The sequence below is a fragment of the Pelodiscus sinensis genome, chromosome 28, assembly GCF_049634645.1.
Source record: "Pelodiscus sinensis isolate JC-2024 chromosome 28, ASM4963464v1, whole genome shotgun sequence".
In the NCBI taxonomy this organism is placed as follows: Eukaryota; Metazoa; Chordata; order Testudines; family Trionychidae; genus Pelodiscus; species Pelodiscus sinensis.
The window spans coordinates 992,359-1,017,412 of record NC_134738.1 but is presented as its reverse complement, the minus strand read 5'-3'; the positions used below and the strand labels follow the sequence as shown (position 1 = coordinate 1,017,412).

The window sequence follows — 25,054 nt, the reverse complement described above, 5'->3', positions numbered from 1 at the left end:
AAGGATACAATTTAAAAAAATGAACACATATGAAAAGGACAAATCAAATTTCAGAACAGAGGGGGAATGGGGGGGGGAGGTAAATATCTGTGAGCTAATGATATTAGAGGTGATAATTAGGGAAACTATCTTTGTAATGGGTATGATAATTAGATTTTTTATTCAGACTCAAGTGTAAAGTGTCGAATTTAAGCATGAATAACAGTTCAGAGGATTCTCTTTCAAGTGCAGTCTTAAAAGGCTTTTGAAGCAGGATGCAGGTAATTAAGTCATTGAGACAATGTCCTTTCTGGTTGAAATGGCAAGAAACTGTTTTTTCTTTGTGATCCTGTCTAATATCTGTTTTGTGGGCATTGATCCTTTGGCGAAGTGTCTGAGACGGACACTTTTGGCACATGATGCATAAATTATATTTCTGGATGAGCAGGAATATGTGTTCTTGATTTTATAACTCACTTGGTTAGGCCCAATAATGGTATCAGCAGAATGAATATGTGGACAAAGCTGGCAACGGGGTTTGTTGCAAGGGAAGGTACCAGGGTTGGTATTAGTGCAGCATGTCCTGTGGTTGTTGGTAAGAATCATCTTGAGGTTAGGTGGTTGTCTATAGGAAACTATGGGTTTGTCTCCCAGAGCCTCTTGGAGTTTAGTATCCTGTTCCAGTATAGGCTGTAGTTTATTGATAATGTGTTAGACAGGTTTAAGTTGGGGGCTGTAGGTGATGACAAGTGGTGTTCTATTGTTGGTTTTCTTTGGTCTGTCTTGTAGTAGATGGTTCCTAGGTATTCGTCTGGCTCTTTCAATTTGCTTTTTTATTTCTCCGGGTGGGTAGTTGAGGTTTATAAATGCTTGGTAGAGATCCTGAAGTTTCTGGTCTCTGTCAGTGGGATTAGAACAGATGCGGTTGTATCAAAGGGCTTGGCTATAGATGATAGATCATATGGTGTGTTGTGAATGGGAGCTTTCTAGCATGTAGGTAACTGTATGAGTCAGTGGGTTTTCTGTAGAGAGTGGTGTCTAATTTTCCATTGCTGATTTGTACTGTGGTGTCCAGGAAATGGATCTCTCGTGTAGAATGGTCCAGGCTGAGGTTGATGGTGGGGTGTAGGTTGTTTGCATCCTGCTTCAAAAAGCCTTTAAGACTGCACTTGAAAGAGAATCCTCTGAACTGTTATTCATGCTTAAATTCGACACTTTACACCTGAGTCTGAATAAAAAATCTAATTATCTTACCCATTACAAAGATAGTTTCCCCAATTATCACCTCTAATATCATTAGCTCACAGATATTTACCTCCCCCCCCCCCATTCCCCCTCTGTTCTGAAATTTGATTTGTCCTTTTCATATGTGTTCATTTTTTTAAATTGTATCCTTTGGTATATATGGTTGTGACAATTTTCTTCCACTATTTGATCTGAGGAAGTGGGTCTGGCCCACAAAAGCTCATCACCTAATAAACCATCTTGTTAGTCTTTAAAGTGCTACATAGTCCTGTATTTGTTTCAGCTAGACCAGACTAACAGGGCTACATTTCTATCACTTTTCTATTGATGAAAGAGACAAAATTTGGAACTACACATAGAGCTCTTCCTGAGACATGAAAAAGTGCTCTGTGTGGCTGTAGCCAGACACAAAACCCCATCTTGTTTTTCCACGAGCCCCATCTTGTTTCCCCCCCCCCCCCCCCCAGAGAGCAAGAGAAAGGCAGTCAGCCTTTGATGCCCTGGGAACACAGGTTTGCTGCCTGTCCCTGACTCTACCATAAACAGAAACCAGACAGTAAATGGGCTAGCTGACGACCCGGGGCCTCCCGTCGCCCTGATGGCTAGTACCAGTAATTGACACGCCTGCACTGTCCCAGGAGAGGAATCTTCGCCCATCACATACCAGAGGTGCCCATTGTCTGCATTTTCCCAGGTGTAAATTATGCTTTGCACCCTTCGTGGGAAACTTGGCGTTCAAAGCCATTTTTCCTAATTGGCCACTTGAGCCCAGGAAGAAGCCTACACGACCCAAGGGGTATAAAAGAGGTTCAGCAGCCCACCCCATTTGAGCTCCAATCATCTATACCTGCTGGCAGGTATTGATTGTCTCCCGAGGTCTGTGGGACGCCCAACCTCGCCCTACTTCTTCCCGAGGGATTGAGAGAAAGACGCTGGCCACGCCAAGTCTGGAACGCAGGGGTGAGAATATATACCTGCTATGTGTCTATTTTGCATGCATTTAATAAGAGCTCAGAGAACCAAAGGGTTTCATGGTACCTGTAAGTAACTTATTAGTGTAATTTCTGTCCTGTCCTTTGTAGTGTCTGTGTTATCTGTAACACAGTAGTAGCATTTAACAGCTAAATTTACCCTGTAACAATAAAATAGTAACTGTTTAAGCTTTAACCTGACTCCTTCAGTTGCTGTAACAGAACCAAGCACAATTTAAAAGAACTTCAGCCGGTCATAAGGGACTCACTGCCCTGACCGTCGGCTGACAGAATTGGCGTAGTCGGCAGGATTGTGCTACTGGTTCACATACAGCAACATGAAGCCTGTCATGATAGACATGGATTTTAGTGGTATAGAGAAAGGGTTTGCCCAGGAAGGTTGGGGCAACCCAAAATTGGATAGAGAAATGTTAGAAAATGATTGGGGAAATCCTGAGGAGTTGTGGGTACAGTTCTGTAAGTATAGAACTGCCTGTAAGCTAAAGAATGGGACAAAGCCTGAGTCTGTGGAAAGGAGCCACTTTTCATTTAGCAAGGAAAACAGGATCAGGCCCAGACAAGCAGGCAGAAATGAAAAACAGGATCAGGCCCAGACAAGCAGGCAGGTAACAGATAAGATTGAAAGCCTTGTGGTAGAACTGAGAAAAAGGCAGTAAGTACTGGAAATCTAAATCCTTAAACATACTTACAAGTGTAATATCTGAAACAAGGCCAGTTTTTATTTTAGAGATAAGAAAGTGTTTTAAGAAAAGAGAAAACACAGAGAATTTAAACTCTGCAGAGAATGGAGAGAATTGAGCAGTTGTGCAAATGCTAAAATGGTGTAGATAGAAAATTGTGGTTTCTTTACAGTCATTCTGAAGGAAAAATGGGCCCTTTTTCCAAAGGAATGTCTGTAAATAACCTAGGCAAATTTGACTCAAATCTGAACATTTGATTACAGAGACTGCTAAAAGAACTCTAAAGGGAGGGGGTTCTATTGGAACTGAACTACCCCAATGAATAAAAAGGGAATGTAATTGTTGTATAGCTATGTAGAAATAGTGTAAGAAAGGTTCAGAGAGAATGTATGTGTATCTGTGTGTAGATATATATATATATAGTGTAAATAATATGAAGTTTTCAAGGTCCAGTAATCTTGTTTGTTTGTAGGTTTAAAACAAATTGGTTTGGTAAGACCATTTTAGTCCAAGTTGTTTAATGAAGGAACAGGAAAACTGTAAGCATAAAGAAAGAGTTACACTATATGCAAAGTTTAATGTGGCTAAGTAGTGTTGTAGACAAAGATTGCACATTTTCCTGTAAACTATAGAATGAGTAAAAACTGCAAACAGACTAAAATGCTGTGAAAGCTCCAGGAGCCACACCAGGTTGTGATTCCCTTTGTGGTGCAAATGCCCTAGCTGGCAGCACAAAGAAGCTTTGCAGGTAATAGGTAAGTTTGATTAGCAAACTAGCTGAGATCAGAAAGTTCAAATTGTAACCCTCCAGAAAGGAAAGAAAAAGGAGGTATTGGTATTGCTGTTTTAGTCCCAATAGGAGGTTGGGTATACTAGAAAAGGTTTAAATGTAAGCAGTCTTTTAAGAAGGCAGAGAGAAGACTGAGACAATTGGCATTTGTAAAGATGTTACCCCTTTTGAACACAATCTTGCAAAGGTTCGGGCATAGCCCTTGGTCTGATCAAGTGTTAATTGCTGTCCATACAATTTCAGACCTACAAGACAAATTGGCTAACTGCTTGTGTATATGTAAACCCTCAACTTCAAAGGAGAGGGAAACAGCTGCAGCTTTTGTCTTCTGTGGAAAACCTGTAAAGAGGTGTTCTTCAAAAATGTAAAAGCCTCGGCTGCAAAAGTGGAGAGGTAGAAATGCATGTCCCTCAGTACCCAGACGAGCTAGATTCCCTTAAGGATGGGTGCTGAGAGTTAAAGAAACTCTCAGATTTATTTTTTTTTCTTCCCTCAGGAATATGTTTAAGAAAAGGACCAGGAGGTATAAGGCTTAGTAAACAAGCTCACCCTCCTTACCAAATTAATAGTAGACAAACCTGTGTCATTGGGAAAAGTCATTTAGCATGTGAAAAGGGGAAGGCAAAAAGTTTGGAGCCCTATATGGACATAGTTGAAGGAATAAGGAAAGTAAAGCAGACATTGAAAGTTACTAGGAATGTCCTTTGAAAGGACAAAGCAAGTGATTCGAGGGAATGTGAAGATAAAAGGTGGACTCTATGGGAGTGTGGAAGGAATTAAGTGATGGTTGTAATATGTGAAGGGAAATCTTGTTTTAAAAGGACACCTTGTTTCTTTGCAGCCTCTTAATGTGCAAACCATCTATGCAAAGAAACAATCAAATGTAAACATTTTGTCTATGGACACCTTTGTTAAATCTGCAAAGGAAAATTAAGGATTCTACTAAAACTTAATTGGTTAACTGCATAAAGGAATAAGCTCTATATATTGTAACTCTATTTTGTGGATTTCAAATGAACTAGTTTTATTTTGTTTTGGATAATGTCCTCTTGCTTAAAATTGCAAACAAACAAGGCACAAATTGGTTAGTGCTTCTGTTGGGCATTCAACTTTTAAGGACATTTAACTTTCTAGAAACCAAATTATTAGTTTAGAAACTCAAGCTTTGAAACTTAACTGTCTCTTTCAAGGCTGAGTTGATAACACTTTTGGCTTGCTTTTAAATTCAACATTATATGTGAATACAGGCTGCCTGGCTATTTCAAAGGAAAGTGGACAGGGAAGGCTGTTGCTGTCTCAGCAGACACATCCACCGCACCCCTGTCCACAAACATAGAAGGAACAGCTCAGCTTGCAGAGCTGGCAGCAATCAATTAACTTGTGAGGCAGGGGCCAGTACCATCTACACTAACTCCTGTGCTATATGGGCTGGAGCCACCCAGTGGATAACTAACTGGGAAATAGGGGGAAAGCCTGTTTGGAGATTGGAATATTGGAAATGGATATACCAGCATGCAACTCCACATGCCTTAAGCATAAGTCATGTGTCCAAAAGAATAATACTCTAGCTGCATAGCTAAATAACCTAGCAAATGCAGCAGTACAAATTTTTGCTGCCCAGGTGGATTGGGAATGCCTGTACATTTGGCTACATAAAACCTTGGGACACACAGAGAGCTGGTGCGGCAGGCACATGCCAGGGGGTGGCCTATCACCCACAAACAAGCCAGAGCTCTGGTACAAGCTTGCACCCTATGTGCTGAACTCAGAAAACATAACAGAAAGGCAATGATTTGCCAGGCTAAGAGATGGAAAAATACTATGGGCAACCTGGCAAGTAAATTATATTGGTACACTACCCACCAGTAAGCAAGGGTGGAAGTATGTTTTAACTGGAATAAAAATTGTTTCAAAAATTGGTTTGCTTACCCAACCCGATGGACAACAGGGTTGTCTACGATCATGGGACTAAACCACTTAATAGCCCTTGTCCCAACACCCCAATTTGGGGACACAAACCCATGTACTGCACTCCTACAAGGGAAAAGGAGTCTGGACCACTGCAGATGCTGGGCTAACACCAATAACCATCACTGAGGCTTGGATTGTATCCAAGACCGGCAAACCTTATGTTTTATTACAGGAAACTGAGGCAATATCCCTGAACAGTGTTCCAGTGGGATGGATCCCTCCCAGTGCTGGTGCGAATCCGGGAAACCACCATGAACTTTTTGTATATATATATACCGCTTGCTGTTGTGATTGCAACCACTGTTGTTAGTTACAGACTATTGAAATGAGACATGGTACTCCAACTCGCCATGGTCTTCTTCCTCATCCCAACTGCTACTGCTGTACCAGAACACCTTACTTGACTCCTCTACTGGACTGGGAATCGAGTTTGTCCCTCTCAGCCCAAATGACTGGTGAAACAAAGTGACATCTTCCGATGGGGACCGGTATGGTTCGATGACAGCGACTACCGCAATCCTCTAAATAACTCTGGGGGGAGGTTAAGGGGGAAGGCAAGGGAAGTGGCAACGAACGGTATGGGTTAGACATGCTGTAACTAAAAATGTAAAGCCTCATGGCTAGATTGTCTAGCCCAACACCTAGGACTTCCGTTAACTCCATTCCTTCACTCTATTGTAAATACTATATTAACCATTTTACTTGTTGTAATTGCTTACTGCATGCTTCTATGTATTGTTAGGCGTTTTGTGTACACTGCTACCTCCTCTGCACAAATCTGGTATATGGCGTTGGGAAGTGATCCTAATCAATCCCTTGATCCAAATTATCTGATCAGACCCTGCTGATAGGGCAATTTTAGTTTCCTCCAAGGAGGGCAAAGGGTGCTGGCATCACCGCCATCTTGCGTTCTGGGACATAGTGAGGCGTGTCAAGGGGGTGGAATGTAGCCAGACACAAAACCCCATCTTGTTTCCCCCCCCCCCCCCCCCCCCCAGAGAGCAAGAGAAAGGCAGTCAGCCTTTGATGCCCTGGGAACACAGGTTTGCTGCCTGTCCCTGACTCTACCATAAACAGAAACCAGACAGTAAATGGGCTAGCTGACGACCCGGGGCCTCCCGTCGCCCTGATGGCTAGTACCAGTAATTGACACGCCTGCACTGTCCCAGGAGAGGAATCTTCGCCCATCACATACCAGAGGTGCCCATTGTCTGCATTTTCCCAGGTGTAAATTATGCTTTGCACCCTTCGTGGGAAACTTGGCGTTCAAAGCCATTTTTCCTAATTGGCCACTTGAGCCCAGGAAGAAGCCTACACGACCCAAGGGGTATAAAAGAGGTTCAGCAGCCCACCCCATTTGAGCTCCAATCATCTATACCTGCTGGCAGGTATTGATTGTCTCCCGAGGTCTGTGGGACGCCCAACCTCGCCCTACTTCTTCCCGAGGGATTGAGAGAAAGACGCTGGCCACGCCAAGTCTGGAACGCAGGGGTGAGAATATATACCTGCTATGTGTCTATTTTGCATGCATTTAATAAGAGCTCAGAGAACCAAAGGGTTTCATGGTACCTGTAAGTAACTTATTAGTGTAATTTCTGTCCTGTCCTTTGTAGTGTCTGTGTTATCTGTAACACAGTAGTAGCATTTAACAGCTAAATTTACCCTGTAACAATAAAATAGTAACTGTTTAAGCTTTAACCTGACTCCTTCAGTTGCTGTAACAGAACCAAGCACAATTTAAAAGAACTTCAGCCGGTCATAAGGGACTCACTGCCCTGACCGTCGGCTGACAGTGGCAGAAAGCGTGTCTCTTTCACAAACAGAAGTTGGTGCAATTACCTCACCTACCTTGTCTGTCTCTCACTGAACAATTCATTTATGTCCTACAGAGCCCTGCCTGTTAGATGTTTGTTGAGCATCTAACAAACGATCATCACCCCAATATAAAAGCACTTCTTCACCTCCTTTGGAAGCATCTGAGAAATATTTTCCTCCTCCAACCCAGGTGGGCTAAAACTAACAACTTTTATATGAACACCCCACTCCAGAAACGGGATGATTATGATAAAATGAGCTCTGGATACTAAGCATTCCTGAGTTTTGGTTTGGTTTCTAAAGTCAAAGCCTAACTGAGGAAGTTTTGCAAAACCCAAAACAAAATATGACTTCTTCACTGCCCTGTCTAAGCAAAATCCAGGCTGGGATTTAATTCCTCCTCTGATGGGTATGTTCAGAGCTAATCTTTAAGTTTCAAGAAGAGTATTCAGTAAGAGCACATACATTTTTTGTTCTTATGGTTTTCAAATAATAGCTTTCATCTGGCTGAAGTCTTTGGTTACTGATGTGGAAATGTGTCATTTTTGGAGCAATTTTCCTGTAACTGTGTTTCCATAGTAACAAGCTTGATGATACAAAACGACAGCACTGGGCAAGCAAAAGAAAAAATGATTTATTTTAATAATGCGAGGTATTAAAGTCCTGCAGTCTTTGCTCAGGCAAAATTCCTATTGATTTCTGTTCAACACGAGTCAGACTACAACTGAATTTAGGCAGATAAGAATTGAGGAAAGAGCTTACATCTCATGCTACTGAGTGCTCTTAAAAGGAATAGATAGATAGATAGATAGATAGATAGATAGATAGATAGATAGATAGATAGATAGATAGATAGATAGATAGGTACTGGCTGGATGACTGCTTGAAAGATCAGGCAAAGGAATCTTTACTGCAAACCACTTATAGAAATTAATACCTAAATTATCAGATTTTTCTTCCTTCCTTTCTAACCCATGTAAACACATGTGTCATTTCAACTAGGGAGAGGCCCCAGTCACAAAATTCAGATCCAGATTCCAAACTCTCCAAAAACCTGGTGCATTCAGATTTGGGGCTGAGGAGAGTGTTAGTTGAGCCCATTACAGAGAAAAGAAGGGAACAGCTGTGAAACGTGGTAACTGTTTGGGTCCTTTGTTAACCGTGAGTATTCACAAGTAAAGCTGTGGATTCCACTTTTCGTTCCAAATATTGATGCTGTCAGAAATGCATTGGCTATGGTCCGTATGCCTTTCCGATCAGTTGGAAAGTTTTCTGTGGCTGCATGTCAGCTCTGGCTTTTGCAGAGAAGAGCCATTCTCTGGAATGAGACGTGTAAAATAAGTGAGAGTCATGAGGCTGAAATACTATATATAGCTTTTGCTGAGTCCTTTGGTTAGAAGAGCATAACACCTCCACACAGGTTCACATCCAGAGTGAGGAGTTTAACACCCATGCAGACAGTACCACTAAGTACTCTTTGTGGTCCTATAAAATAAAGACAGCATAAGTCAGTCCAGCAACAACAAAAAATCCTCAGAAATCTTTACTGCAGTTCTAGTAGAAACCACTAACTAACCTCTTAAAATTAATCTATAATGCCAACCATCTTCATTCCTGATCTTGCGGTGTGTCTACACAGCAGGACTTAGCTCAATTTGCGTAGCTCATTTTGAGTTATGTCAATTGCATAGTTTGTTTCAAAATTGGAGTGTCTACACAGCACTTATTTTGAAATAAAGACCTCTTCCTCCAATTTCCCTTACTCCTCGTACAATGAGGGTTACAGGAGTTGGAGTAAGAAGTCCTCCAGCTTGACAGTATTTTGACATTATTTCGAAATTACTGCCTGCTGGGTAGATGAGGACTAAATTATTTTGAAATAATGTTGCTGTGTAGACGTCCCCTTGAGGAATAACTGGTTGCGCAGCCAGCAAACACTCCTGTCCCTCAAGGTCTCTGCTGAGGCTGTATAAGCTTGAGACTCTTGGCACAAAGAGAATGTTTGGATCGTTACGTCACCGAGGCTACGTCTACACTAGCCAGCTTTTAGTGACACATCTGTGTCACTTCTAGGGATGTTTAAAAGTTAACCAGTCAAATGTTAATTTTGACCAGTTAACTAGGATCCCATGGGCAAGGGGGCCCGGTCAGACCGCAGCAGCATCTACTCACAGTGCTGCTCCAGCCAGGATGAGTTGAGCCTGTTGTGCCACAGGCAGGGACTGCTCCAGCCAGGCCCACTATGCCACACCGTAGTCAGGGAGCTGCACTAGCCTAGATGAGCCCACCATGCCATGCCATAGGCCGGGGGGGCTTCAGCCCAGCACAGTGGGTTAACCCTTTACATCCCCAGTCATTACAGCCATGCCACTAAAAGTTGTGCAGTGTAGCCCCTGTCTGTCGGCTCTCCTGCCGGCATAAAACTTCTAGCCCCAAGGAGCATGGTTAGCTTTGTCAGCAAGAGAGCGCTCCTGCAGACACTTGTCTGGCATTTGTCATTGGCAAAACTTTTGTCTTGCAGGGATTTTTTTTTTAAATGACAAAAGTTTTGTCATTCAGATGCCAGTGTAAACATCTCCTGAGTGTCATTGTGTATGGACTGTAGGATATACAGTGAATCATGTCTGAGCAACCACTGTCCTTACAGGGCTTCTTGCCTTAAGTAACCACGTCAAATGGCCCCATGTGTAAGGACAAATGGCCTCTTCTGGACAATTGAAAAAACAGAAAATCATTACATGAATTTTTCAAGGCTGCTTTCAGTAAATCTGTGTAGAATGCATGCTCTTTGGGGCAGGGTCTGTCTTTTGTCCTGTTTTTCTACGTATTTAGCGCAATAGGTTCATATACCAGTGGTGGGCAGCCTCTGGCATGTAGCCCATCAGGGTTCTACGCATGGCCCATGAAAACATTTGGTTTACCATTGCCCATATGCAGGGTTGTCAGATTCCACTGGTTTCTGTCCACATATTTTTTTCCTGATCAGCATTAATAAGTCACACACACGTAAAGCAAAGGCAGGTGAAGTGAGGTGCGTGCTGACTGCACACAACATTGTGAGATCCAACCAAACACTGCTACGGTTCAGGTGGCACACACTGCAAATCTAGGCACGCAAGTGCAGCTAGCAAAACTACCCTGTCTCGGGAGACCATCTTGGTTACCAGTCTTCAACTGAGATGAAGGAGGGTCACTCATTCAGACCCCTCACTAGCATAGGCTGCCCATCACTGTCCTAGACACTCCTACAATAATCTTCATAATAATTAATACATATATTTCTCATTATACTCGGGCTGAACTCACTGTCATACTCAGTAGCCCAGAAGGTAGAAAGTCCTTTGCATGTTGCCCAGATAGGTGCTCCGAGTCCAGCTACATTTCTGACATAGTTGAGGGATATCCCATAACTTCTGTGGAGGGAATTCAGGCCCTGAAAAAATGATGAAAGAGTAACCACTTGTTTTGGGCAAAACCATGAATCAGACCTGACAACTAGCTGGCTTCCCAGATTCTTTTGTATTGTTAATAATACTTATGATGGTAATAATGTATTTACACAGCATCTGTAACCCTGTTGGGTTCCCTAAACCACTTCCCAGATGGCAGGGCTATTTAGCTCTGCAAATGTGCAGGTCCCAATGACAATTATGGGCATTCACCTGTGAGCATGATGGGACCCTTTATGCCTGGTTCTCCTCTCATGTACACCCGTGGAAATCCATAGAAATTCCTTGGGCTCAGTAGAATTACTTTTCTAAAGCCACAATAACTGAGAGGAAAACCAGACTCTAAACCTTTCACCGGTCCCTAAAATGCAGCCACCTATGTCTTGGAATGTGGCATCTGTTTGGCCTAATGGTGCAATAGTTTGGAACTGGAAGCAAAAAATATCACACCTGATTGAAAGTGCAAGGAAGGATTCAAACAAATTGGAATTTGGTTAGGACATGGGGATTAGCACCCCTGTAATCAGCACCAAAGGTACTTTTAAAATGGAGATTTACCATATCACACAGCTGGAAGGGACCTTGAGAGGTCATAGAGTCCAGTCCCTGCCCTCACAGCAGGACCAAGTACCATCCACAGATTTGCCCCAGATCCCTAAACGGCCCCTGAAGGGCTGAATTCACAACCTTAAGCTTAGCAAGCCAATGCTCAAACCTCTGAGCTATCCCTCCCCCAATGACCAAGAACTCAATTTTACAACTCATTTAAAAAACAGTATTATAGTGCTCTAGTGGCTGCCAGTGGGGTGGAGAGAGGAAGAGAGAGAGAGAGACTCTGTGGCTGCGTCTAGATTGCCAAGTTTTTCTGCAAACGCACTCGCTTTTGCAGAAAAACTTGCCAGTTGTCTACACTGGTGTGATGGCGCGTTGGGGGTCCCCTGTCTCCTGCATCCCGAAATGGCACAAACAGACTGCACCAGCCGGTGTAATAGAGGAAGTTTATTGCCTCTCCAGGATACAGCACAGCACAGATGTAATCTGGTCACAGAGCTGGGCTAGGATGCCTCAGGCCCCCTTGAGATGGGGGGAGACTGGGCCCCTAAACTCCAGCCCCTTTCCCTAGGCTGTCTCCTCCATGCTCCCAGACAGCGACTAACCCACACTCTTCCAGCCCTGCCCCCCCAGCCAGGGCAGCATTCCCCCTTCCTTTGTTCCTCTCCATGGGGGGTATCTGGTTCAACAGGTTTGGCATCACCTTTGCATAGTGAGGTTTTCCCTGCTGGGTCTTGCTCCAGACAGCAGAGGTCACCACAGCCCAGCAAGTACCCCCACTACGTCACAACTGGCCACTTGAATTTCCGCAAGAACACTGACGATCTCATGTAAGATTGTCAGCGTTCTTGCGGAAATGCTATGCTGCTCCCATTTGGGCAAAAGCCCTCTTGCGCAAATGCTTTTGTGTAAGAGGGCCAGTGTAGACAACGTAGTATTGTTTTGCGCAAAAAAGCCCCAATCGCGAAAATGGCAATCGGGGCTTTCTTGCGCAAAACCGCATCTAGATTGGCAAGGACGCTTTTCCGCAAAAAGTGCTTTTGCAGAAAAGCATCTGTGCCAACCTAGACGCTCTTTTCTGCAAATGCTTTTAACGGAAAAACTTTTACGTTAAAAGCATTTGCGGAAAATCATGCCAGTCTAGACGTAGCCTCTGTGTGTGTGTGTGTGTGTGTGTGAGTGTAAATATAATATATACATTTAAAGTGAGATAAATGTGTAAAAAAACAATGTCACAGGATTAAATTCCATTTGTATTGAGTTTTACTTTGACTTCAGTAAATCTAGGATTTAACCTAGAGAGGTGTAGAAGCAAATACCATGTATAACTATTATTTGTCTTAGTTACCCTTTGATTATTGACCATGTCCTCAAGTTGGTTTAAAGTTGGAAAAGTCACCCTGTTCATCTTGGAAACAACACACATCTTCTTGTAGGGCACGTGGTAAGCAACTATACCCTGGAAAACACAACCACAAGTTTCAGCAAATCTTTTCCTTTAATTGCCAGTTCATTTATCCTATTTTAAAGACTCTTGCAAATCAAGATACTTGGGATTTTTACAAGCTGCTTCACACTTGCACTTTGCTTCTTGTTTGACAAGAAGCAGAGTTCAATGCACTGGATTAAATTAATCTCTTGTGTGACTCTATGGATTTCAGTGCAACTATGCCAGAGACATTTGTGCAATGTGCTTGGCTTCTAAAAATACACTTATGCAACCTACAAACCATCTTACGGATTATGCAGCAAACGACAGTCTTCCTAGTTCAAATGACATTCCAGAAAGAGATACAAGACATCTGGGCTAAAATCTATTTACGTTTACACTGATGAAATCTGCAATAATGTCAGAATGTGACTCCATCTGACCTTTGTATGTTTTTACAATCCACTGTCTTTACTGTGAATTAACTTTGAACATATCTCAAATAGATTAATTCCAAAGCAGTGATGGTGGGGAATACCAATTAAATTAGAGATATTTTGGCTTACGCTTCTTGGAATTTAATGTAAAGACCTAAATATTCAGAAATCTGCTTGGAAAATGTAAGTATCTCTAGGGAAAAAGGCATTTAGTATTTAATGTTCCAGGAGATTGCACATCTATTGCACGGGTGTGGAGGAGACTGAAATATGCACTTTACTCAAATGCCTGGCAGCTTTGTTGACCACCAGGGACTACCTTGCCTTCCCCCTGTTCCCTTTGGGATGGCTACTATGGCCAGGATATTACAGAATGCCAGCAGAGAGCACTCCTTGCCCTGAGATAACAACACTCCTTTACGTAAAGGGCACTAAGGCCAAAAGCTCCCAGCCCCACCTTATACCATGTACAGAGGTCAAGCAAAACCCTCTGTGGTCACACTGCATGTTAAGGTTCCAATTAAAAATGATTGATAAAGGGTTAATAAATGACTGGTCAATGCTATAAGCATGTTACACATTTGAGTAGCATGCAGAAGATTGTAAGCACATCATTTGAAGGTGCTATAGATGGTTATAATTCACCTATTGACCCTTTGCATTCTGTAACAATCTATGGCAACTTATTAACCATTTACTAAAACTTCTACTATATTAATCTTTAGCAAACTATTTATAAACTAGCCAATTAGCCCGCCATAAAACAGGATTTTCAGGTCTTCTCTCCTGAGCTCTCTCACTCTGTCTTTCTCTCTTCCTACTGCCTACCCTTCTTTCTCTCAGCTCCCCTCCGCCTCCTGCCTCTCTCTCCGTCTCTTTCTTTCTCTTCTCCCCCTCCTGCCTCTCACTCTCGCTTTCTCTTCTTCTCCTCCTCCTGCCTCTCTCTCCCCCCTTTTCCTTCCCCTTCCCTCCCGCCGTGGCGCTTGGCTGAGGGCTGCCGCGAGGGAGGGGGACGGGGCGGTGATGTACATGGCTGGGGCTGGAGCCATGTACATCACCGCCCTTCCTTCCCCTTCCACCCCGGGGGGAGCCCAAACAGCCCTTTGCGCTGCTGGCTCTCCCAGAGGCCTGGCTGAGGGGCGCAGCACTCAGATGAGTGCCACAGCGGGAGGGGGCACTGAGGTACACGCCCCGCCCCCTGGCTGTGTACGTCACTGCCCTACCCCCTTCCCCTCCCTCCGTGGCGGCTCGGCTGAGTGTTGCACGCTTAGCCGCTCAGCCGGGCCACTGCGGGGGAGCAAGTGGTGGAAGCAGCCGTTTGGGCCCCGCACTCTGCATGCAGCACGGGCTACCCAGAGGGAACAGCCAGCATTTCAGTGTTACAGACTCAGGGTATGTCTACACTACCCTCCTAGTTCGAACTAGGAGGGTAATGTAGGCATACCGCACTTGCTAATGAAGCCCGGGATTTGAATTTCCCGGGCTTCATTAGCATAAGCGGGGAGCCGCCATTTTTAAATCCCCGCTGCTTCGAACCCCGTGTAACGAGGAGTACCGGTAGTTCGGAATAGGCACCCTAGTCCGAACTACCTAGTTCGAGCCCCGTGTAGCCGCGCTACACGGGGTTCGAAGCAGCGGGGATTTAAAAATGGCGGCTCCCCGCTTATGCTAATGAAGCCCGGGAAATTCAAATCCCGGGCTTCATTAGCAAGTGCGGTATGCCTACATTACCCCGCTAGTTCGAACTAGCGGGGTAGTGTAGACATACCCTCATAGACACTGGGCTACTATATATATGATAATATCCACTGTGGGTTTTGACAAAATAATCTTAAGAATTTAACCAGGAGGTAACTTCTTTCTGCATGAGCTACAAAGATGCAATTACTACATCTTTTTATTATGGATGAATGATCCCTTTTGTTTTCAAGTCTAATGCTATTCCTTCCTAATGAAGCGGAGGAATTATGCACATCTTTCCAGATGCTGACGGTCCATAATTTTATTCTTTTTGCAACAAACAGTGTGTAAGATGAACAAAGCAACCAGATCAGCTCCTCTTTTGACACTTACATGGTCGTAGTCAAAGATTGCATTGGAGGAATGTGCTCCAGAATAAACATTAAATGTAACAATGTTCACATCATGGTTGATATTCACTGTCTGATAGACAGTACCTCCATCATTTCCCTTATTTATGAGCTGGACAACCTAAAATCAAAGATTTATTATCAGATATTATTATATCTCAACCTAAGAATGTCTCTCTCAGCAGTTGCATCTAACAGAAACGAATGGTGACATCAGAATAGTAGGGAAGCAAAACTGATACATAAAAGTTCAACTCGGCGTTAGCTCACCCAGCGGTAGGGAAATGTCTGATTCAGTTTTGCCTCCACTTCTAAACAACTGCCCCACTCACCCTTTGAGTGAGGTTAGAATTTGATCTAGGGTTATGATTATAGTCAGGTTTGTATTTACCATTTGGGCCAGGAGTTAGATTAGGTTAGGGTTATTCCTTGCCTGAAGGCTAAGCCTAAAGTTCTGGGTATTGCTTGGTTTAGGGTTAGCGCTCAGATTGACCCAGCTTTTCCCTGGTCTACTGAGTAACTGCTGAAGCCCAAAGGCTTTATTGGTCATATGATGATCAAGCCTTTTCCCTATTTCTATATGACCATTCATGAATTGGGTGGTGGTTTGTGTAATGAAGAAGGGCAGCAGAGGCTGCCACAAACAGACCCCTCCATTAAGATGTGACCAACATTATGAAAAAGCTGGTGAATTGCTGCTTTGACTCCCTCTACCAATGGAACCATTGGTTATGAAAACATAGGAAGTCTGGCCCATTGATAGCAGAACTAGCTTTTCCACTGGGTTCTAAGGAATGGTGCCTTAGATTTCCCAGGCAAGATCATCTCAGGCCATGTAGATTAAAAGGCAAAACTTTGAGGATGAACCCTCCAGATAGCTCACAGCAGGCACCCACCTGTTAGTCTAGCCCTAGTCTCAAGTGTGCATGAGATTTCATCTATTAATGAAGCCATTTATTAATTAACTAAATAGCAGAAACACAGGTAAATACTTTAAAGCAAGCAAGCTCACAGACTATTATGTTCACCGGTGAGCCCAGTTATAATAAAGAAAAGCACTGGGAGAACGCAACTTTAGTTTATATAACTTGACAATGCTACATTTTTCATAAGAACAAATGATTTTTCTGCTTTTGGATGCTGATTTTGACATGCTAAGCAATAGCTGGAGCATGGAGCGTTTAATGAAAACATTGTCATAAATGTGTTACATCAATTCACTGAACATATTAACAGAGAATGCCTCATAAAGAAAAGTCCGTATTTTGGTTTAGTAAAGATAGTAATGTCATAACAATATGGCAAAGCAGATGCATGAAAGAAAGATCATAAAGTGTGACACATGGCACTTTACTTACATTGTTTGCAAATGCCGGATTCATAAAGGTACTCAGAAAGACAAGAAGAATCTGTAATACATCATGGAAACATTAAGAGAGATTTCTATACGCTCTGCAGCTCCTTTTTAATTGTCAAAGACAACTAAAAGCACATGGTAAGATGCTGCTCCCCAGTCTGATTTTCCATAAACACACATACGTTAGTGAGTGGGATTTTATAATTCATTTATTTTATCTTTTGTATTCACAAGAGCTACATAGTACAACTGTATTTAGGATGGTCCTAACACTATAAAGCTAGGTTCTGATCTCTGTCACTGAAGGGAAATTCCAGAGTGATTCTATTGTTACCATTAATTAAGTGTCATGTCCTGTCTCCTAAAATATTTAAAGTATGTTATAATTGCTTGGCATCCCATACAGTGTTCTTGATTATTTACAGAGCTTTAAAAAAAACCCTTGTGTCAAATCCTGCATACCACACACTGGTCATCCCACTGCGCACACTTTAGGCATGTGCTTAAGTTTATTCATATGTTTAGTCCCATGGGCAGTGCCAGATTAAGATTCTGTTGGATGGGAGGAGTGCTGGCCTTTTCTGAACATCCCAGCAACTGGTAACTAAAGGGTTACATTCAGGTAGCTAGAGGATATTGGCAGGGAGCAAGGAGAGCCAATGGGAGAAGGTATTGAGATTTGAATGGAAGATATACCTGCCTGATGATTTTTAATTTGTGTGAGTTTAAGACAGGAGTTGGGGAACAAAATGAATTGAACCAGGCAGAACTTCCATGGCTACAAGGAACACTGGGCATGTTAATGGACTGGACGCTGACGCACAGATTGTGAGTAGATAGGGAAATATCTATTTAGATGTAATCAAGTTATTTTCTTTGTTTTGTAGTTTGATTAAACTTCTCTGTGCTTAGTCCATGTGGCTCGTCCTTCCCTTCCCCCCACCTCCCACAGTACTTTAAGCTGTATCCCAAGGATGGAATTTCTCTGTGTTTTTAAATTGTTCTTTTCTCAGTTGCTTAAAACACCTAGAAACCAAGTATGCTTTATCAAGTATAGCTTTTTGCTTTGTTGATACTAGGGGGCTGTGTCCCCTGCTCGCTCTGCTCACCAACCCCTGTCTCACAGGGGGTAGGCAACCCTGGGTGTCCCCGTGGCCACTGGGGAGGGCCGGGCTGTGGCTTTGCCTAGGGCAATGCCTCTCAACCAGTGGTATATGCACCCCTAGGGGCACTCAAGAGAAGTCTGAGGGGTACATCAACACAACTGAAATTTGGAGAAAACTGAATTTTTGTTTTAAGTTTTACAGCATTTTATTAATTTTGTACGTTTTACACTCAAATATTTCATCACTCACCCGGCTACAATTAAGTTGTTTAAACAAACGTGTTGCAAAGGTTTCAAAAAATTGTGTGAGAAACCTGCAGGTATTGGGGGCACTTATAAATTTTTTCTTTTTTTTTTAAAGAGGTATTTAAAAAAAAAAAAATTGAGAAACACTGGCCATGGGGATAGGGCATTTACCACACACCCAAGACTAGAGCCTGTACCCCTACTCCAGCCTGGTGAAAGTGAATGAAATTCAGAGAGGAAGGGCAACAGAATGAGCAGGGTGAGGCCTCAGAGAAGGGGTGGAGGAGGGGCAGGGCCCCAGAAAAGGAAGGAAGGAAGCCAGGCAAGGGTATTTGGGTTGGAGGTGGATCTTACATTGCACTTAAATTGAGTAAGTGATCTTGTGGTTAAAAAGGTTGGAGACCTCTGCCTTACACAATCAAGGCTGCTGTGGTGACACCCATCAGGCCTGGGTTTGTTTGTTTACTAGACTGGTGTAAAACAAAGGATCAAAGGGTATGTCTACACTAGCCCCCTAGTTCGAACTATGGTGGCTAATGTAGGCATTCGAACTTGCAAATGAAGCCCGGGATTTAAATATCCTGGGCTTCATTTGCATCTTCCCGGGCGCCTCCATTTTTAAATCCCCTTAGTTCGAACTCTGCACCCGCGGCTACATGCAGCAGTCAGAAGTTAATCCGAACTAAGTTCTTAGTTCGGATTAACTGTTACACCTCATTGCAGGAGGAGTAACAGTTAATCCGAACTAAGGCGTGTAGCCGCGGGCAGTCAGTTCGAACTAAAGGGATTTAAAAATGGCACCCACCCAGGAACCCGCAAATAAAGCCCGGGATATTTAAATCCCAGGCTTCATTTGCAAGTTCGAATGCCTACACTAGGGGGCTAGTGTAGACATACCCAAATAGACTTCAGCTCTTGTTTATTTTTTCGTTAGAGTGCTCAGAGTTTAGGTGAGGAAAGTGAATGAGATTCTGTTTATCCAGGTGTGAAAAAGCAGAAGCGACCAAAATCTATTCTTGTGCAAAAATCTGTTCTCCCAGACTCTGGCCTGAAGTCAATAAGGCTACAAAGGCGTAGCTGTCAACAGGAATTTGGCTTTATTCTCATTCCCGTCTCGAATCACACACATTCCATGCTTACCCGACATTTTCTACTTGGGAGATAAGGAAGTTTGAGTTGGGGCAGAAAATTGAGGACTAACATCAGGTTGATTTAGATTTTTTGGAATGAAATGCAAAAGAAATCAAATCAGAGGTACTTCTCTGATGGACTGAATAGCTAGAGATGCAGCAAACTGATACAGCCCTGTCTTGGCATATTCAGCCAGCACAGCCATCACAGCCTGCTAAGAAGTGAATTTAAAATCCTGGAGGGAGAGCCTGGGGAGGGAGAAACCTTCAACATTGTGTGCTGAGCTCCCTGCAGTGCTTTGGCCACCCCTTAGAAGTACAAACATGCGTTGGCCTGAGGAAATAGGCTGAGCATAAGGAAAGAGCTTGATTACCTGTGAACCAGTAAAGAAAAATACCAAGAAAGTGGATTTCTCTGATTTTTAGTACAGAGTTCAGTACTGAACAGAGGGCATCATAAATCTGCACCCCTCGGGGAAGGTACTCCATGAGTAAAAGCACTGGAATGCAGAGTGGCGTGTTTTGTTTTTCCTCACATGGGGAATTCGTTCCTTCCGGGAGGGAGGCAGGGTGGAGGGAATAGTTCTAGCTGGATAGCGTGTGCAGGTTCCGTGTGAGCTTCCCACCCTGGTGCTCTGGTGTGCGCTGCCCCTTTCCTCCAGCGCTCCCTCGCCCTGCCCCCACAGGCACTCACCCCTTGCCCAGAAACGGACCCGGCACACATAGAAATGCTGGCAATGGGCAAAGGAGCCTTGTTCCTCCCTGCCAGCGAAGCACAGCAGCGGTGCAATCAGGGCGAGAGGCGCCGGCGGGGGCACGATGCCTGCTCAGACTAGCCCACAGCTGCCACGGGCTCCCAGATTTTTCATGTCCCGTCACTCCTCTTAACCGGATACCTGACCGTGTATTCCTGCAGCAGCGCAGGAAGAGACACAGACTGGAGGGCACAAAAGCGACAGGCTGCTGCCGAATGCTCCTTCTAAGCCACAGAGGGCTGCTTTGCCTTTCCCGCTGGCTCCAGCAGGGCTATGTGAACATGCTCGCTTCACCTCCCTCACCCGGCCCAGCCCGCCAGGCCTGACCAGTAGGGCCTAAGCAACAGGAGGGCCTAAGGCTATGGCCTTATTAGCCTCAAGGTTAATGCCCTGGGTTCTCAGGATGAGGGCATCAGTCATCACTCAGCAAAGGTAGTAAGGGCTTCAGGATACAGCACAAAATTCAGGTCCTATAGAAGTCAGTGGAAGTTTTGCCAGCGACTACAATAAAGACAGAATTGTACCCTGATACGTCGTTGCCGAATTGGGGCCTTCCCAAAAGGTAGCTAATTCCCATTGACTTTCTATGGAAGTTGGACACCTCTCCGGTTTAGGAGCTTTTATAACATCTATTGAGCGCCCATCTTCATCTCGGGGTCTGGAAATCCCTTTGTAAATCTGGGCGCTGTTGACTCAGCTTGCGAGTGGGTGCTTGGCACCTCTCAGAATCAGGCATTCACGGAATCCAGTTGGTTTCACAAAAGTTGGGGCAGCTCAAAGTAGTGGCCACTGATAGTGAAAAATGAGGCCAAAGAGCCCTGATTTGTAAGGTGCTGAGCCCCTTCCCACACCCATCTCCCATTTTCTTATAGCTTGTCTTATCGATCCCACCAACTTCAATGTGAACTCTCAAAAGGACCCAGAATCGGGACCAACATATACTAAAAATATAAACGGACTTCCCTGGTGCTGCCCGGGTCTGACCCAGGGCCAGTAGAGGGGCTGGCCCAGTGCCTGGCCAGGGACGTTGGGGAGTCCTAGCCCAGGGCTTGGGGAGGGAGGCCATTTACCAGTGGCAGGCAAGACGGTGGAGCCCCAGCCCTGCTGACCAGTCTCTATATATGCAGGGTGACCTCTAGCAGTCACCCTGCATATATAGCTCTCCCCTGCACTCACTGCCCTGAGTGGTGAGTGTGAGGATCTTGTCCCTCCTCTTGCCCCCCTCCCTTTCCATGTTATGGAAACCTATCATCCCGTTTTCCTGGCACAACCAAACCCCGACCTTGCTTTAAGTTAGGAGAAGAGGAAGCTGCATCCCAAAGTTGGTAGCCCTAGTTCTTACCACGTAGGAGGAGTTGGACTCACAGACAAACACACTGTAAAATATATATATATATATAGGGGTCAAAAGTACTTACAAGAGTCTTCATTGTGAATCCAAGTTGGATTTGATGCTGATTTGAAGTAAAATGCTGAAGAAAATGAATTTGTGTATCTTACACTGAGCTTATATATTTTGTCAAGGTTGGATCTGAATATTTGTTTTTCTCACTATTAACAGAAGTGAAACACTGGAGCAAACTAAACGCTTTGTGCTTTATATATTTATCTATGAGGCTGGGTAGCACATATTCCCTGCCACCAGTCTTCATCTAAGCAGGGGCGGATATAGGGCAGGGCGAACTGGGCAGCCGCCCCGGGCCCCATGCTTAAAAAAGCCCCGTGGGGGGCCCCGCGGAGTTATGCTGCCCGGGGCCCCGCAAAACAGTCATCTGCCCCTGCATCTAAGCTTTCCCTTTCAGATGATTAATGATACAGGTATGAGCATTAAATTGACCATGGAGTTTGGTTCAAGGCAATCAAAGGCAAATTTCCCCCTTTTTCAATCCTGGAAACTTTTCTCCATCTGTTTTCATCAGAGTCTTATTTTCAAACCTCTCTTGACTAAGGGTTGTCTCTATAAGGCGGGTCTCCGCAGCAGCGTTATTTCGAAATAACAAAGTGAGCGTCCGCACAGCAAGCCCTCAATGTCTGAGGAATAATGCCTATTTTGGAATAGCTCTTTCAAAATAGTCCATGTGGAGACAGTTATTCCAAAATAAGGGGCCTCGATGGAATCCCATGGTGCCCTGCTGGCTGTGCTGTCGTCTATAGCCCTCCTTCCCCTGCAGTCCGTAAAGCTGCAGGCAGCAGGCTCATGGCTCGGAGCAGGCCCTGCAAGGCCGGTGCCAACCACAGCAGCCCCATCTTCACTCCCTGCTGTCGTGGCTGAACCCAATGCCCCAACCGAGACCCCAGCAACTGCCACCACAGCTCCGGGCAGCTCTCAAGCCCCTGGCCAGGGGCAGAAGAAGAGAGCCCATCCTGGTCTGGTGCAGAGATCCTGGATCTCCTGGAGATCTGGGGGAGGAGAATCAACAGGATCTTCACGCCAGACGATGGAATGCTGACATTTACGGGTGGATGTCCGCACGCCTTGCACAGAGGGGACACATGCACGTGCAGGAGTAAGTGCGCACGAAGATTAAGGAGCTGAGGCAGGCGTACACCAGAGCTAAGGAGGAGCACCCCAAACCTGCCCCTATTTCGAGTAGCCCCATCACATCCTTGGAGGGGAGGTCAGTCTCTTCCCCTCCAGTGTGGATTCAGGACTGAAGACACCCATCGTGGCCCAGTGCTGAGTGCTGGGGGGATATCAAGGCAGAGGAGGAGAAAGGCGCTGGGTGAGGCCAGCACCATCTCAAGGGCTGCCAACCCTGACCTGGAGTGGGTGTCCCCCTCCCAGGATGTCTCCCAGGTGCCACCCAAGGCAGGGCAAGGCTCACCAGGTGAGTGCCCCCCTTTCCCTACACACACACAGGGGGAAATGGCAGCAGCCAGTAGCTGCTGGGTGCTCCTTGCTCAGCCTTCTCAGCCTGCGATTGCACAACGGTCTGCTCCCGGTGCCCCAGAGAGCAGGGGCAGAAGTCCTCTCTCTGGGTGGGAAGGGTATCAAGGCTCCTCCCAGGGACATCGGTGTCCCTGAAGGAAAGGGCCCACTGTACAGGCCTGAGGTGGCCTGGCTCACAGCACATCCCCCGCGTCTGACCCAAGACCTTTCGGTGCCAGCTCAGGGCTGAGGGCCCGGCTTCAGGCACAGTGTCTCCAGGGATGACTGCCCTTCTCTTTGTTCTCCACAGCCGGACCAGCTGCGAGTGGGGAGCTGGCGACACCTCCCATTCCACCCTCCTGACCCCGGGGGACCCGGAGGGGAAGGTGGACCCACGAGGACCTGCCTGCATGCCCTGCAACACTCCCAGGACTGGCAGGACCGCAGGCTCCAGGAGGACCGGGCTGTCTGGCATACCACCTGGCAGGAGCTGCTGCAGCAGGGCCAGTCCCTGGGTGCAGCATTCATGGCCGCTGTTGAGCACCTGGGAGCCACTCCTGCCCCTTCTCCTGAGCCTGCTCCTGCTCCAGTCCCAGCCCCTCCTCCCCATCCCGCCTCCCTCCTCCCCACAAGTTCCTTCTCCAGCCCCTCCTCAGTTACGTTTACCCCGAATAAAAACAGTTCCAGTTGTTGGTTTCAAAGCAACAGGTATGCTTCATTGTCTTTGGAACAGGTAAAGGAGCGGGGAGGAGGAGGAAAGGGGGGAGAGGGGAGGAGGAAAAAAGGGGGGAGAGGGAGGGGAGGAGGAAAGGGGGGGAGAGGGAGGGGAGGAGGAAAGGGGGGAGTGGGAGGGGAGGAGGAAAGGGGGGAGAGGGAGAGGAGGAGGAAAGGGGGGAGAGAGGAGGAGGAGGAAAGCGGGGAAGAGGGAGGGGAGGAGGAAAGGGGGGGAGAGGGAGGGGAGGAGGAAAGGGGGGGAGAGGGAGGGGAGGAGGAAAGGGGGGGAGAGGGGAGGAGGAGGAAAGGGGGGGAGAGGGAGGGGAGGAAAGCCACATTGGGTCTCTGCAGAGGCCCCTTGTGGGGAGGCCCAGGGGAGAGCCTCATAGCTGGCCTTGGCTGAAACTCTCCCTCAGGGCCTCCCAGATCTGCGCAGCCCCCTGATGCGCCCGATGGACCGCAGCCATCCGTTGCTGTTCAAAGGCCCTTGCGAGATGTTCCACCTCTACTCCCCACGCTGGCAGGAACGTCTCCCCCTGACTGTCACAGATGTGGAGGATGCAACCACTGCCTGGGGGACGTGCCACTCACGGTACTCGAGGTGGGGAAGGAACGAACAAAACTTCCCCGAGACGCTCAAAGGCTCCTGCCACAACCATGAGGGCTCTGCTGAGCCTCACATTAAAACGTTCCCTGGTGCGATCCAAGTGTCCTTATACGGGCTTCATAAGCCAGAGGGTAGGGATGTGTCCCCCGCCATGCACATGGGCATGTCCACGTCTCAGACCCCGATGGTGCGCTTGGGAAGAAGGTGTCAGTGTGCAGCTTGTGGAAGAGGCTGGAGTTCCTAAATACACGGGTGTTGTGTGCCTTCCCTGACTAGCCGACGTAGACGTTAGTGAACCTGCCTGGGTGGTCCATGACGGCCTGCAGGTCTAGGGAAAAGCAGCCCTTGCGATGGATGTAATCCAATGCCTGATGGCCAGGGACCTGAATGGGGATGTGGGTGCCATCAATAACCATCCTCCCACACCCCCCACAGTTGGGGAACCCCCTGTTGGCAAAGCCAGCGACAACAGCATCCACGTCGTCCAGAACGATGAGCCGGCGGCAGCAGGATGGTGCTGGTGACCCTCTCCACTTGAAGGAGACAAACAGAGAATCATGGAAGGTCCCCGAGTCCAATCCCCACTTCCTCTCCACCACGCACATCAGGAGCAACCCCAGCTTGCCCCACTCCCCTCATGTGCCTTGGTGAGGGTAGGACTAAAAACCTGTCCAGGAAAGGAGCCTCCTCCACCACCACCAGCCCCAGCCTTTCCCTGGGGAAACCCCATTCCAACAGTTCACCACCCTCCTGGGACAATGGCACAAGGGAGCCAGACCTGCATGACCACAGCGCTGACAGTTGATCTCCCCGCCCTGAACTGGTTCCCAGTGGATCAGTAG

General features: G+C 46.0%; 2 protein-coding genes across 3 annotated transcripts in view; one reads left to right on the top strand and one right to left on the bottom strand.

Annotated features, from left to right (window-relative positions):
- Nucleotides 1–25,054, top strand: part of GKN2 (gastrokine 2) — a 64,190-nt gene that overhangs the window by 2,859 nt on the left and 36,277 nt on the right. The window contains exon 1 of one of the 2 annotated variants that reach the window (XM_075910758.1): nt 17,137–17,614. The exons of the other annotated variant lie outside the window; for it this stretch is intronic. Within the exon in view, the coding sequence (XP_075766873.1) occupies nt 17,561–17,614 (54 nt within the window). The 5' untranslated portion in view covers nt 17,137–17,560. Of the gene's footprint in view, nt 1–17,136; nt 17,615–25,054 lie in introns of those variants that run through there. 2 annotated transcript variants of the gene reach the window in all.
- On the bottom strand, nt 8,821–17,026 carry LOC106731699 (gastrokine-2-like). Its single transcript, XM_075910760.1, has 5 exons — nt 16,788–17,026; nt 15,413–15,550; nt 12,822–12,932; nt 10,779–10,905; nt 8,821–8,957 (listed from the first exon to the last, which is right to left on the bottom strand). The coding sequence occupies exons 1-5, from the start codon at nt 16,809–16,811 to the stop codon at nt 8,866–8,868; spliced, it is 492 nt and encodes a 163-aa protein (XP_075766875.1). The 5' UTR covers nt 16,812–17,026; the 3' UTR covers nt 8,821–8,865.